This window comes from Gambusia affinis, linkage group LG20, assembly GCF_019740435.1.
Source record: "Gambusia affinis linkage group LG20, SWU_Gaff_1.0, whole genome shotgun sequence".
NCBI lineage: Eukaryota > Metazoa > Chordata > Actinopteri > Cyprinodontiformes > Poeciliidae > Gambusia > Gambusia affinis.
The window spans coordinates 18,427,704-18,443,281 of NC_057887.1; the positions used below are offsets into that span (position 1 = coordinate 18,427,704).

The following is a 15,578-nucleotide window of genomic DNA, read 5'->3' on the forward strand; positions in this document are numbered from 1 at the left end:
GTGTGTGACTAGCGTATATTATTACCAAGTAATGCTATTTACAACATAAATGTTAGGACTTTTTGGCTATCTGCGCGGATACAATTAATAGATTTACTTAACGTCCGTTTAGACGTTGTTTTAGTTTTGTAGTTTCTCGGCTTAGCGCTTAGGGAGGATGACGAGCAGCGCCCTCGTCATCCTCCCTAAGCGCAGCCGTTGTTACAGAAACAAAAATGGCGGAGAGAACCGAGAGACGGTCCTAACAGATTTCGGAGTGAGACTATAATGAACTCGAGCGGTTCTGTTTTGCAATATAATCACTCGAAAAGACATTTTTAGTCATCACATTAATACTATCGACTCCGGATGTGGTTAAAATATATTAGTTTACTTATTAAAATCCGGGATATTATGAAAAATGTAGCCGTTTATGTTACGGAAAGAGGTTGACTAAAAAAATCTGGCCACTTATTAATTAATTATTAGTTAAATCAACATTAGTCGATAGCTTGCGTTCCTAGCACGGAAAGAATTAAATCTGATTTTAAAACATCCACACACAGTAAACCAGCTGCAGCCCCTTTCAGGGAAAAGTCAAATTACATTAGAGGAAAAACTTGAATGCTAAAAATGACCTAGCCTCAGGCACCGAGTCCACTCAGTCTGTTGTTTGCTGCTGCCAAAGGTAACGCAGGCGATTCTAAAAGATGTCACATATTTTGCAAACAGTCATTTTTCGTCCACTGGCAACCTTACCTGGCCTCAACGACTCAAATTCAGCCGCTGCTGCGGAGCATAATCCGGCTAATGGCCTCCATTTTTCAGGTGCTTCCCATTAACTAAAAAGGGATCTGAGTGTGAAAGGAAGCCAAAGATAAGGTGGCTTTTGAAAAATGAGCTTGAAGTGGTGGAGAAGGGTGGAGATCTAAGAGCAGAAAGAGAGGAAATAATTATCTGAGCTGCTACATGGATGCAGCTGTGTCAGAAACCTCAGGCTTTACTTTTATTCTTCCTATGCACTCATGAGGGCTCCTATTAGTGGCATTATAACTACAAATCAGCCACATTTATACAAATTAATAGTGGCCGTGTGTGTTTTTTTATTATTATTTAACTTCAAGTGTAGGCAGGGGTACTGCTGGTAATTAGAATACAATGCAGCTTCAGGCATGAAAGTAAACCTTGAAAACCTTGTGATGTCAAGGGACTCGCTTTGCATAAGAGAAAAACTGAAGAAAAAAGAAAATAAAGGATAAAAGAAAAGCAAATTCACATGACGCAAATGGAGTGGGAAGATGAAAAAAACATTTGGAAGCTTTTTCCTGAGATAAATGCGGTTCTCACTCAGCAAATAAGCACAATTTTAAAATATGAAATAACCTTAAGGGACTAATTAAATTAGGAAAATTAAATGAGGTTCAAACCATCACATAAGAGTAATATTTGTAAAGTTCAATAAAAAGCATATGGCTGCAAATCTTTTAAGGGTGTCTACCAGATTTCAGACTGAAGTTTTTGCACATTTTTCTTTGTAAAGTAGCTCATGCTCAGTCACATTGGATAGAGACCGCATGAGTTTTGTTTTGACCGGGCCATTTTAACACATGGATACTGGTCAGAGGCAACAAAAGAGCTGAATGCGAATCTCCTTCTTCTACATCCTCTAAGACACGTGTGTCAAACTCATGGCCCAGGGGCCAAATCTGGCCCACAATAGCTTTTTATGTGGCCCTCCAGACTCTAAAGCAGGGATGTCAAATTCTTTTTAATTTTGGGCCGAATCAAAATCATGAATGTTCTTAAAGGGCCATTGGTACCAGAAAATACTGATAAAACCAGCAAACAAAATTGTTAAAATATAAATCAATTCTTACAACTAAATAATATTCAGCCTCTCCAGAATTTCACAAGTGATTTTTATTGCAAAATATAAAAAACAAAGTGTTTGTGGTACTAATTTAGAAATATTTGTGCTTTTTATGATTCACCATGCCATTATGGATTATAACATCAAGTAATTCTAAAGCAGCTGTTTAGAAGAAATACTGCCACCTGCAGGTGGGAGTAAACCATCACTTGATATTTTTCACCACTTTTGTCAATCAGAAAATTAGCAACTCTACTACAGTCTTATGTATTGACATGTAAATGTTCATTAATATGTATTGTCCCACTTAAAAATATGTAAACAATGACATTTTATACAGTATATACTGATAAGTTGGGTCATTTAACGTTTGCAGCTCTAAGTTGATTTTATTTATCTGCACTGAGATGAAAGTGACTCTTTGGATTTAAAGACTGTTAACCCCTCATCAATGAAAATCCAGATAAAATGCAGTTTATAGTTGCAATACAACAAAATGTGTGAAAACAAATCCAGGGAAACTTTTGTAAGTAAATATTGCTGAATGTTTGCTTGTTGTTTACAACTAAAGAAGTGAAGTCATGAGATGAAAAATGATACTCTGAGAAATCTGAAATTTAAAGACAACTAGTGTCCAAGGAAAGTAAGACAGTTTTTATAAACAGCAAATCCCTTGAAAAGTCATGTAAAGTAAAATCTGCTGAATCATTTTTAAAATGAAGAAATGCACCTAGATGACTTCTCTTCTTGCTCAAGAAGGGGATTGTGTTTTAGCCCTGGATTAAGACCGAGAACGAGGGGCGGATGAGCCAGTTCTGCTACATGGAAGCACAGCCGGATTGAATTACTGCGCTTAGATAGAATGAGCTGCCCACTCTTTGCAGAATTGTTTTAATTTAGCCAAACTGAAAGATTTTTGAATATGAACAGTTTGTTTGGGTGCAGACTTTGACTTGGTCCTTTGCTTTTGAGTTATTTTATGAACTATAAACTAAAAGCTGAATCTGTATTCAGTCCCCCCTTACTCTATATTTTATTGAGCCACCTTTTGCTACAAGTCTTTTGGAGCATTTCTATAAATTTTGTTCATCTAAAGACTGAGGTTTTGGGTCATACATGCTAAAATAGCTCAAATTCAGTCAGACAATATTTTTTAAAGTTTTTCCACAGATTCTCATTTGTGTTAAACTTGGACTTTGACTAGGCCATTCCAGCACATGATTATGTTTTAGGTTATTTATATTAGATTTCTGCATTTTGGTCCTGTCTGATCAGAGCATCTTCTTTCACATGTTTGCCTACAAGGATCAGGACAGGTATTCGGATTAATCTATAACTGATTTTTGTTATTATTCTTGTTTAAACAGAACCAGAATCAGGCTGAATATATTGCTTTTCCCTCACATTATTATATGCACCATTATCTTTATCAAAGCCAACTAGACTGGGGTTGATATTTCATTTTAACTCCGCTGTAAAGTAGCACTGATCACTGACCACCGAGGCTCAACCCTTATACAACTTTAATGTGCTTCCTGCTTCAACGGTGACCATAAAAATGCACCCAGATGCTCACTCATCGATTCAGTTTTTGCTCAAATTCAACATCAGGAGGGCGGAGAAGAGCAATGTGGGGCCAGGAAACGCAGAAACAACGCAATAGTAATACCAGCCAAACGGTCGCCGTGTCCAGGAGATGAAGAGTGAGCTATTAAAAATGCAGTAGCCATTTACGCTGTGTGTAAAATTGAGCTGATTAAAAATATATGTACCGTCTGACTTTCTCTATGTAACAAAGAAGGCAGAAAGGATGTTAAAGTGTAAATACAACCTGGAATGCAGTCATGCCTAAACTGTCAGAGAATGCATGAAGAGTTATGGCAATAATATGATTTAAATTCCTGAATAAAAAATGGATTTGGAGATTTTTCTTAAAGTTGTCGTGGATTTGTTTGCAAGAAAACCCAGGGTGCTTGATTTTCCGAATCTGTTTCAAAAGATGCAGTACTAAAATAAGGTTAAAAACACACCAGGATGTGACAACAATCACAGCAACCAATTGAGTGAGAGCCGTGGAGGTCATCATGGACAAGTGCACACATTATTTACAGCAGCATGACTCCAGAGTGCCAACATCTGAAAATATCTGGAGCACATAAATTCAAATCACTGACCGACACAGAGGAACGACAGTTGAGATTAAGTTCTCATTAGGCTTCTGGGTTTTTTTTCTACATGGGGAAGAATGTCAGTGTGAATGGTTCATTTTAGTGTGAGATCTTATTAGAGTATCATGAGTCGGGGTTTTTTCACCTCAACTACCCAGCTGTGGATTTCTGTGGTTAGTTTTTCCTCCTCTTATAACATCGTCTACCTGAGAGTTTTCTACAATTTTGAATAACTATAAAATAATTTGAAATGTACCCATTTTCCATTTCTGTACGCCTTTGACCTGCTTATGCCAATAAGCTAACGCTTAGCTTAGCTTGGATGACAACAGCTGCTACAAAACTGCTGCTTTAAGAGAGCAGAAATCTGCTGTAAGTATGCGGTTAATTTCCTGTGGTTCGCTAAAATCCGTGAATACTTGAGACTCCACCTTTAAAATCGCTTATTTTAATAGTTCAAACCCCAAATGTATCTTAATACGCACACAAATGAAACGGTCTTTGCACTACGCTACAAGTTATACCAATGATTTTTTTAAACTCCGGTATTTGGGGGTTACAGCCAATCAGCGCTTGGCAAAAGAATGACGGTCCAGGATTGGCTGGTATGCAAACACCAGCCAATAGCGTGTCAAGTAACATTTTACCGAAGAATTTTAGCCAAAACTGCGATGTAATCAAATATTTTAGATTATACATTTTGTAATAAAAAAACATAATCTGCTATAAAAGCAGTGGAAACAAATTCTTTCTTTTTTAAGACTAATTTGTAGTTATGCTTCATAGAAAAATCTGCTAATAAATTCTGTGGGATTGTCCAATCATTCTGATACTGGAAAAATATGAAGTAAAAAAAAAATAGAAAATTGGTAAAAAGGAAGTCTCTTCAAATGTTTTAATTGCTCAGTTATGCCAGCTGACTTTTTCAATGCTGGCCAAATATGTATTCTACATATTTTATTGCTGACTGCTAAGAAAGTTATAACTGTTGATTGAAAGAAAGTCAAGTCACCAAATGTAGCTGAATGAAATAGACTAAAAAAGGTGTATTTGATTAAATATTTTATGTATATTTTCTTTACTAAATAAAATAAATCTTTTTAACCGGACATGGAATGTGATTAAAAGTGTATTGGTTATAAAAAGTTTTAAAAATGGGCTAGAATCAGTTTTTTTTGTGAGTGTGTTTAATCACTTGTAAATGGTAATGTTTTGTTTTTGTTTGTGTAAAAACAAAAACTGCCATCTCCTTTGGTATTCACAAAACGATTTCCATATCTAGCTTGTTTTACAGCAGAGGTAGCAAGCTTAAACATTAAAAGTAGAGCACTATACCCCTAATACAGTCAGCATTTCTGTTATCTGCTTCAAGTCTTGCTCTCTCTCACTCTCCCGCAGCCTGAATGTCACTGGAAGCGTTTTACATCTCTGTATTTCTTCTGACTCACTGAAAATAGCTACATGTAAGTCTGCTTCCCTTTGTAGCAACTTCCACACCCTAACTGATGGGAAAAAGATTATGTTTTGCATCAACCGAACAACGTGCATCTCTAAAAATCATGACATATCAGATGGTGGCTTTAAAAAAAAAAAAAAACTTTACAGCTTTATCATGAAGCTTCATGCCTCATTTTTTTTCCCAACAAAGATCCATCATCCATTGCATTTAGCAGGGGAATAAACCAACACCCTGGAGAGGTGGAAACAAATCACCAATCTGCTTTGTCCATGTTTGCACACAGATGTGTCACATCAAAAAACAAACAAGCAGAGTGAAATGGTCCAGATGGGCCTGCAGATTGCTCTGTGATTTCCCATGTGGAACAGAGATGTGGTCCATATGGGACGTGCCGGTCCACATCGTCTGACAACTCAGGAACTGAGAATAGTTTGACAGACGTTCAGCTCGAACACAAATCTCTTTCTAAGAGGGGTAACAACATCTTATGACCATTTAATTATCTTTGAATTGGTTGTGAATTAAATAGCTTAGAACCGACCTACAGGTTGATGCATAAAACCCAAACGTTGGGTTGAAGAAGTTGACTTGTTCTACAATGAGTTTGTTCAACAGGAGACTAAATGTTATTTTCCATCCCACTGACCATCAACAAACTGGAAGGTGAGATCAATTTCCTTTCCTCTGATCATGATCTGGACACAGAGCATGAATCCTGATAAGTTTTTTATTAAACTCCACCATGTGTTTCTCATCAGTTTGTTTTTTTTATTGAACCAAAGGGACGTCTCAGCTTTTTATAGTGAAGCTGGTTAACACACATCAGGTGGTTTCTTCATGACCTGAGGAAACGATTTTAAGCTTTTCGGAGCATTTGACGCACCTTCAACGTGTCTGACGCTGGAGTTGAAAAATCTGAACTTTCGCCGCCCGACGCGAAGCATCAACCAGAACATGGTGCCGCATTTTCAGACATGATCACAGAAAGAAATATGGAGGATAAAGTAGCTGTTCATGTTTGCTCTCGTCTTATGATCTACGACCAATCAATTATGACTACAGAGACAGGAATAGAAAGGACCCCGCTTGGAAGAGGATGAGCGAGGAAGTTGGAATGTCGAGTAAATTATAACTTTTACCATTCGAAAATATTTCCCCGCATTTGAGCTATCCAAATCCATCTAGCATAAACATTGAGTCATGTTAAATAAACGGTTTAATTTAGACGAAATACGAAGGGGACGGTGGAAGAGTTGAAGGACACATGCTAAGGAGCGATTCTGACATTTGGTGTGAACGCACCAAAGAGGCTCGTCACTCCAACAACTGAACAAGACGCCAATGTCTCCTCTGATTCATGGATTATGAATGCATTTCAATGACTGTTTACATGCCATGATTTTTACTGACTTATCATGTGATTTTAGCTTCGTATTTAAAAGGAAACACAGCAAATATAGATAAAGATTTGCACACATTTACTGAGCTGAACGAATGGTTGGTTGGAGCTCTGCACTGTAAAAAAAACAAAAACAAAACAACAAAATAAACGGGCAGAGTCCTGGTACACTGGCGTCTGGCACCGTACATCTGGCATTTAAAAAGCCTCAGAGCGAACAGACTGACATTATTGTTTCGAGTAGGTTCTTTCAGCCACCTGGTTTTCAGGAATCTTTTGTCAAAGCAATGAATGAGACTAAAAGCAGCGTTTGTATTTATCCTGCAACCAAATGTCAGCGACTCAAATGGCAGAACGGTTTGAATAAAATCTTTTCTTTCAGGCTCTTTCACTGGGATTTGATTAAGAAAATCCAACTTGGGTTGAAGTATGAAGAATAATGTGGGCTGTGTAAACTTTCAGCAGATGTTATTTACCATTTCTGACTGGGGGAAAAAAAAACAGGCCAGTCGTATTAACAAACATCACTTTGACCTTTAAATAGAAGCTGTGTGAGGCTTGGTGTGGTGCGAAGTCATTCAAGTAGATTCGAGTCCTTGAGGCAAAAGCTCCTTCTGCTTGAAAAGTTGAGTGTAGCTGCAGGAGCTCAGTGTTTTTCTGCTACTTCTCTGCCCTTCAGACTCACTGAGTGTGCAGATGTGGATTTTCTACAACATGAACTCGTTCAAATCCACAGTGGCATTGAAAGAAGAAGAGTTGCTTTCTACAATAGTGACGCAGATGGCACATGAGTTTTACTGCATTTCTGACAAATTATTGTTATTAGCCTGGTGGCTGTTGAAGAAAAATTCAATTGTAGTTTTGAAATTGCTTGAATTTAAAAGATGGATTTCTGACAATGAAAGGAAAACTTCTGCACGTTTAATTTACTGTAGAAATACCGACTGTAGTGAAGGTAAATGTGCTGCAAAACATACATAAAACTTAATAAAGAGGAGAAAAGTTTCCATTTCAGTAGATAAGTTGTATCAAAAACCGCAGCTGATAAAATGTTAAAATAATTTCATCAGGATCAAATCCAAATCCTGTAGATCTTTCATTTAGCCACTTAAGCCTTTAATAGAATATTAAAAATATATTTAAGAATGGAAATAATTCATTCATAAATAAGAAAATAAGCAATTTACTGTCTAAAATGTAAAACTTCTCTTTAGTGAATTTGATCTGGGTGAAGCTAAAACTATGCCACTTGAAGAGTTTTGGGTAAAACATGTTTACCGATATGTTTATCAAAATCAACAATAAGTCAATTTATTACATAATAAATTAAAATGAGCTCAATAATATCCATTTGAATGATTGTTTTTCTATTTTTCTAATAAATAATGATGGCAAAAAGCTTCAGTTTGGTGCCAGGGCCTCAGCTAGCACCGTTGTTTGTTGTTTTTGGTTGTTTATTTAAAATGGTTAAACAAACATTTAACCATTCAAATGTTTATTTAACCAGTAGATGTACAAATCTACCGTTTGTAGATGTATATATTAAAAATTAATTATTAGGCCAAAAATATCTTACTATAAAGATTTCTGCATGAAGCGGTATAATAGTGTAATATCTTTAAACTTAAAACCTTCTGCTAACAAATTACAGAACCTGCGGAATATAATTTTATAGAAATAAACAAAATGGGGTTTTGTCCTTCCTCTGATTTTATTTGGTCTTATTTTATACTCCTTTAAAAACTAAATTACAACTAAAGAGGATTATTTCACCTAAACATGTTTCGACATGCGCTGGAAACTTCAAACCAGCAATAAACCAAAAATAAAACTCAAATCAGTTGCTTTTGATATCACTTTATATACATATTTTAGATATATTTTACACAGAACAGAGTGTCGATGTGCTTAAGTTACGGAAACGGACGTTAAAAATAGAATTACACAACAGAACCACTTTGGGTCCGTGTGTCCTCACACGGTGTAGCTGCTGAAGTTCTGCAGCGTGTACGTAGCGACCGAATCCAGCAACCAACCGCGGGTCACGACTGTGGCGTTCCTGGACAGACCTGTGAGCACAAAGCAGGTCGGTGAATAAAAGAACCGCAGGTAGGTTCAGGTAGCATCAAGGCATTGTTTTCCCAACTGCTGATTAGCATCTGAAAAGCTCAAATAATATCTGAACTATGACCCCCAAAACCCAGAGGAGTTAAAGGCAGGGTTTGTTTATGTTTCCCGCAGTAAAATTCAAGAACTTTTCAAGCATTTTTAAGGCAAGTTTTCACACTTTGGAGATAAAAAAAAATAAAAATACAAGTCAACTAAAAAATGCACCTTAAATTCACTATTATTTATCAATTCAGTACCGTTATTAATATTTTTTAGTGATAATATTTTACATTTTACAGCAGGGACAAGATAAATTAAAATATAAAACTTTTTTTGTTTTGAAATGTCTCTCATATACCCACATTATGCACCAGACGAGTCTGAGAATAAAACACCAATTTAACAAACTAATGTATAAAACATAAGATGATTAATAAGTATTGAGCCATTAGGAATAATACATATTCCATAAGAAAAGGCGAAATCTTAAACTGCTGCTGCTTAGGTTACTCCACAGGTCATTGCTAGGTAACCAAAGAATGAGTGAGTTGCTAGGTAACCAAAGAGTGAGTGTGCTAGTTGGTCTGACCCCCATTACTTACCTGGCAGTGAGAGGTGGAGCAGCTAAAGCAGGGCTGCTCACACTTTATCAACTTGTCAGCTATTTATAAAATGACCAAATCAAAATAATCTACAAAAAAAACTACAAAATAAAAACCATATGTATAGACATATTAAGGATTCCTTATGCGTTTTATTTTGTATGAAAGTGATAAATTTTTTTTCTTCCTACTTAATCCAGCTCCTCAACTGAGAGTTAAAATTTGGAGCCAACTTGCTATGAAGCTAGTTTTGCTCCTTTCTTCTTCTTCTTCTTTGTATTAATGGCGGTTGGCAAGAAACTAAAGAAAATATTATTGCCACCAACTGGTAAGAGTTGGACTAAATTTAGTGTAGCTTGGGGCGTGCTCCGGTGGCGTAGAGGGTAGCGCGCCCCACGCTTGGAGGCCGTCGCGGGTTCGATTCCCGGACCCGACGACATGTGCCGCATGTCTTCCCCCCTCTCCTTCCCTGTCAGCCTACTGTTGTATAAGGGACACTAGAGCCCACAAAAAGACCCCCTGGTGGGGGAAAAAATAAAATAAAATAAATAAATAAAATAAAATATTAGTGTAGCTTGATGTACAAGATCCCACCACCGCCTTCCTGGTGGAGGGCAAAAAAACGCTAATCAACGATGACTACCACTAGTTATAGATGTCAAGTTGTTAACATAACTCACTAAATCTTAAATGGCTATATGATATATAGAAGAAAAAGGGAAGCCGTGATTTGCTTCTACAATAACTAGATAAGAACAGGAAAAAGATACTTTTTTTTTTTTGATAATTTGCGAGGGAGAGTGAAGTATTTCAGCTATGCTAGCTTGACTTTGGCAACCTTATCATGTAGATATGATGTGGAATTTGGTGCGAGTTGGTACGGTTAAAAAAAAAAGAAAAAGGAAAGACCAGCGATCCTCACACCAACTCTGACAGATCATCAGTAGAGCAGGTGTTTAAATTAGCTAATCAGTCACCGCAGTGTTAGATTAGCATATAGCAGCTGTAGCTAATCTACCACAGTGATCACTTATTAATAATTGCAAAATAAACATCAAGACTGAAAACATAAAACTATAACAGTCTGAATGTTTTGTTCTTCGAGTGGGAAATGTTTGGGTGTTTTTCTGGTGTTGAATCCTGATACTTTTGTGGCGTAGTATGGCGTGGTATTGCTATGGCAACGAGTCTGTGTGTAGCATAGCCGACAGACATGAAATTTCCAGATGTAAAACACAACATGGGAAGAAGGCTGATTGGCTGATATCTATTTTTATCAAAAAGTCATTCGATCTACTTAATTGTCAAGGTATTGAGTACTCCAGCCTCTGCCTACATACCCCATAATGCTTTGCAGTTCAGTAAAATTCTATAATATTTTAGAGAATCTTTGTAACATATATTGATATTGATCATGTGTCTATTAAGATTTATATATTGTGTTTGGTTTACATTCAGTCTTAACCGATGTTTTCACAATAATTTTCCAAATCTAAATAATGCGACAGACTGGCTGGGAGGAAAAGTTTGTGATTTCAATTAGTGTGCAGGAAGGGGAGAGTGGAGAGGCTGTTCAATTACCTGGACTATAAGTGCCAGAGGACACAGAGGAGGGCGCAGGCATTAAATATGTAGGAGTGTAAATTAGGATGCTGGGAGGAATGGAGGGGGTTTGGAGCTGCTCTCTCCTCCATTTCAAGCTGCCAGTTTTCTCTGAGCTGTGGCAGCCTCTCTCTTAAGTGGCCAACTTGTTTTGACATTCCCCTCGCTACAATCTGACATTTTTCTCTTGGCCGTATCTCTGCTCCCTGACTTCCTTCACAATCGCTTTCCTCGCGGGTCGCTCTCCTCACTTTTTTTCCGTACCGGGCCTCATTTCTGCTCAAATCCGCTCTCTAATGGGCATAAAGGTGGAGCGGCACGCTCTACCGCTGGCCGTGCTTGTAGGAAATCCCTGTTTAACGCGGTGGATCTGGGTGAGACGGACGTGTGGCTAAGCTGAAAACATTTTTAACTCATGACAGCAGCCAAAAACAGACAGTATATTTTAGATCGTTAGCTCACTGACAAATGTCAGAAGTCTAAACCAAACCCCGATGCAGAACTTTAACACAGCTGCTTGTCAGAAATTACAAGTGTGCATGATCTCTGCTGGCAGAACGGACAGCCTTCTGTAACTAAAGTTTCCTAATTCTGCGTTTTTATGACAGGAGGTCAAACGTGTCATCTAAAAATCCTCCGCAGTCATTAGAGCTGAGACGGGTTCATTACGGAGAGCCACGGGATCGAGTGCAGACTGTTCCCAGCTGTTCATTAGGACTGGATGTGGTTTGTTTATGCAGCGTTTTCTCTTACAGGTTAAAACATAAACACATTACGAGTCAGAAGGCTTGTAACTTAATGGTTTAAATTCAAAAGTACTTTATTTCAGAGCAAAATTACGAGCCAGCTGGACGATGAATTGTCTCAGAAATTATGGCAATAAATGATAGAAATGTTGTTTTGAGATGATTTTCAAGAAATATATTATTGATCTCAAAGACCAATAAACTTTTAATTGTAATGAACGTTTATATGGATATTTAAAATATCCTAAATAAATTAACAAAACAATACTATCAACAAATAATATTCATTATGAAATCACTGTGAACAAAACTGAAAAGGGGTTGTTGAGAGCAAAACAGCAGAATGAAAATTTTAATCATCCAGGTTTTTTTTTACAAAAAGAGAAAGAAAGGAGAAAAACAACGCAATTAATGTATTTATTGCTTATTGCGAAAAGCCTACTCATATCATCCAAAAATCAAATATCGCTATGGATGATGAAGGTGTTGCCAGAAAGAATCTCCAGTAGCAGTCAGTCTTGCAACAAATCTGAAGCAGCCTCTGACTGAAGACTGTCACGACAAGCTAACAACTCAACATCCAGCCAGAAGAGTCGATATTTCACAGCAACATGTACTGGGTGACACCAGAGCTCTGCTTATCCGCCTCATTTGCTTTTGCCGTTCCTTTTTAGGTCTCTCTGGCTGTCTGGTTAAAAAACCGGTTCGAGAGATGTTGGAGTAGGGGATGTGGTGTGGTTTGGGTTGTTCTTTGGGTATTATTGAGCAGTTCAGATGCTAATCGGCTGCTTCCAGTTCTAAAAACAATACCTTGTTGCCACGGCTACTCATCATGAATGTCCAAAAGTATAAAATAAAGTCTAATAATTAATTAAGAATGCAAAAAAACTACCAACAAAAAGAAGAAATCAGAGCTAACAGAGATGCTCCAACATGCTGTCGTCTCGGGTTTTGAAACTCTGGTCATAAACAAACAGTAAGTTCAGTTTTGAATCTAGAAATCAATAGATCTTTAGATTGACAAATTTAAAAATCTGTATATTTATAAATATATAGACAAATATATATACATAAATATATCTTTAGATTAAACTAAATGAGTTAGGGTGAGAATTTACTAATTTAAAATCCGCTACAGCTAAAACTGAAATTATGAACTATAAAGGTTTAAACTGAGATGATTAAAACATAGAGAAGAAAATCATAATAATCAAAACTAAATTTGCTTTTAACCAGGTAAGACATGCACAAATATAATTTACCAAACAAACTAATGCAATAAAAGATCTGAAACATGCCATCACGTTTTAAAATAAAGTCTTTTACATTTATTTCTGGACAACCTCTGGCTGAACCTTGAGTTATGTAACCGCTGCTGTCGCGTCGTTAAATGCTGGAAAAGTGTCGGAGTTACGCAGGAAGGTGTGACGATTCGGGCCGAGTCAACATGGAGGTGAAAACGAGTTTAGCTTCAGAAAATACTCACCGCCACAGCAGGACGACGACGACGGCGAGTCGGATCTGGGCTGAACAATAACGATGTGGTGGGACTTCTGTCAGGACAAAATGGAAATAAATAAAATACTCTGAGGTAGAAATTTAACAATAAATAAACATCATTATTATTATTGTTGATTTATTTATTTCTAACTTGCTTTTAAAACAAACAAATCAGCAGGACAGAGAAATCATAACCAAGAACAACATAATTAGCTACTAATTTACTGCTGTTGTTTGAAAAGGAGTAGAAAGAAATCAACACTTTTTCAATCCGACTTCTTATCTAAATTTAATTAACTGTATTACTGACTAGCTCAATGATCACAAAAGATTTGTAATTAAAACCACATTATAGTAATCATGTGCCTGTTCAATATACTCACCTAAAGAGCCAACAAATAAATTATATTACTTAAACAAAATGCTTGCAAACTAACGCTCATAATAAGACAATAATAATAATTTAAAATAATAACCAGACATACAGAATCAGAATAATTACCAACTCCTTGCCAATGTGCAACGTTATCGTTAATTTTTTAGATATTTATAGAACTTTTTCAGGACAATAGAGGGTGTTTCTATTTTATTTCTATTCTAAAAATGTTTATAAAAATCACAGATTAAATTTCACTTCAGTTAAATACAATGAAAAATCCAAAGTCAGCTGAAACATTAAGATATTAAAAAATATATTTTTAAAAACGTTTTTTAAACAGATGGCGGATGACTGAAGGAAATATATTAAATTTAGTTGAAGTTTGTTTTAAAAAAGATTTATTGTAGAGAAACAGAAAATATGCAGCCATTTTAAATTCCCATTTTAGAGAGAAACAACTAATAAATTAAATTTGTACTAGTAAAATTTAAATTAAAGCACATTGCTACATTAATAATAGTAACAATTAATTATAAGATATCTAGATATAAAATTGCAGATGTAAGAAATAATTTTAAAATATCTTATAATCCAGTACAAAAGAAAAAAGTGATTGCAGGTTGCTGTCCAGAAAAACAAAAAAAAGGAGGATTTTTTTAATTTATTCATTAAATTCAACCAGTTTTGATTACAGAATGTCTTTTTTAGGCCACATCGCCTCAGATGTATCAGTGAAACTCAAATGTATTAAATTAAGGGGAAAAATTAACGCATGTTTTGAAGCGAACTTGCAAATCAGTTTACATTTTCATAATTTAAAAAGAAATTCTGACTCAGAAAGCAGCAACTTAAGATATAAATTAGGTAAGATGAAGATAAAGAACCAGATATAATTTTAAAATCTATTCTATCAAGTGGGAGACTCTTACCTGTTCGCCGTCAAGGATAAGTGGGTCTTTAACTACAGTAGCGCCACACAGCTCCACCATCCACTCCATCTCATCTTAGAAAACACACAAACAACATTTCTTCTAAAGTCAAGCTGTGCTTCTGCATTTAATTCTGCTTTCATCTTTTCAATCCTGTGAGAACAAAAAACAAAAAAAAAACGTAAGACTTTAGGTCAACACCTGTACAACTTGGCTTAGAAAAATGTCAATATCACAGAAAGCTGCAGCACGGATCTGCTGATTAAATGTTGCATGAAATCCAGTTTGGCTGAGTAAAGCAGATTCCACCCTTGTGTTTTTGTTGTGTTTAAGAAAGTCTTTAAGCTACTCAGGCAAGCTGGCAGATGTCACCCCATTAGTGGAGCTTCATCGATCCAGAACGCAGCGGGAGGACGCTGCTGGAGCATTTTAACAGCGCAGCAGGAAGGAAACAGAAATAATAATTATTAAAAAATAAAAAACGACATGGGGCTCAAGTCCCTCTGAGGTTCAACCCTGACATATCAAGAAGATTTAGTTTATAGCAACACAAAGTTAATTCCTGTGAAGTAGAGGGAAAGAAGAGACAAAGAGTTTCTATATTTTTAACTAAATAAATCTGACAAGATGCTGAAAAAAGCCCAGTCCACATCCAGCTGTTCTGTAAAACCCTGAGAGGTTTGTAGAAAACATTTCTGAGATGAAGACAGAGAAGAGACGGTGCTGAAAGGAAGTCATAAGAAGCCCTGTTTGCAGTTCACCTCCAGCCCTGTAGGGGGCACCATGTCGAAGGAGATGTTGGACCTTTCTGATCCGCATGCTGAAACGTTTACGTG

General features: G+C 36.5%; 1 protein-coding gene across 4 annotated transcripts in view; it reads right to left on the minus strand.

Annotated features, from left to right (window-relative positions):
- Positions 1 to 8,716: 8,716 nt before the first annotated feature.
- The window catches only part of LOC122822877 (breast cancer type 1 susceptibility protein homolog), a 34,471-nt gene continuing 27,609 nt past the window's right edge, over positions 8,717 to 15,578 (minus strand). For 3 of the 4 annotated variants that reach the window (XM_044101917.1, XM_044101918.1, XM_044101919.1), the window contains exons 20-22: positions 14,743 to 14,816; positions 13,421 to 13,487; positions 8,717 to 8,944 (exon numbers count right to left, since the gene is read on the minus strand). In XM_044101917.1, the coding sequence (XP_043957852.1) occupies positions 8,850 to 8,944; positions 13,421 to 13,487; positions 14,743 to 14,816 (236 nt within the window). In that variant the 3' untranslated portion in view covers positions 8,717 to 8,849. Of the gene's footprint in view, positions 8,945 to 13,420; positions 13,488 to 14,742; positions 14,817 to 15,578 lie in introns of those variants that run through there. The other variant, XM_044101921.1, reaches the window with a different exon arrangement.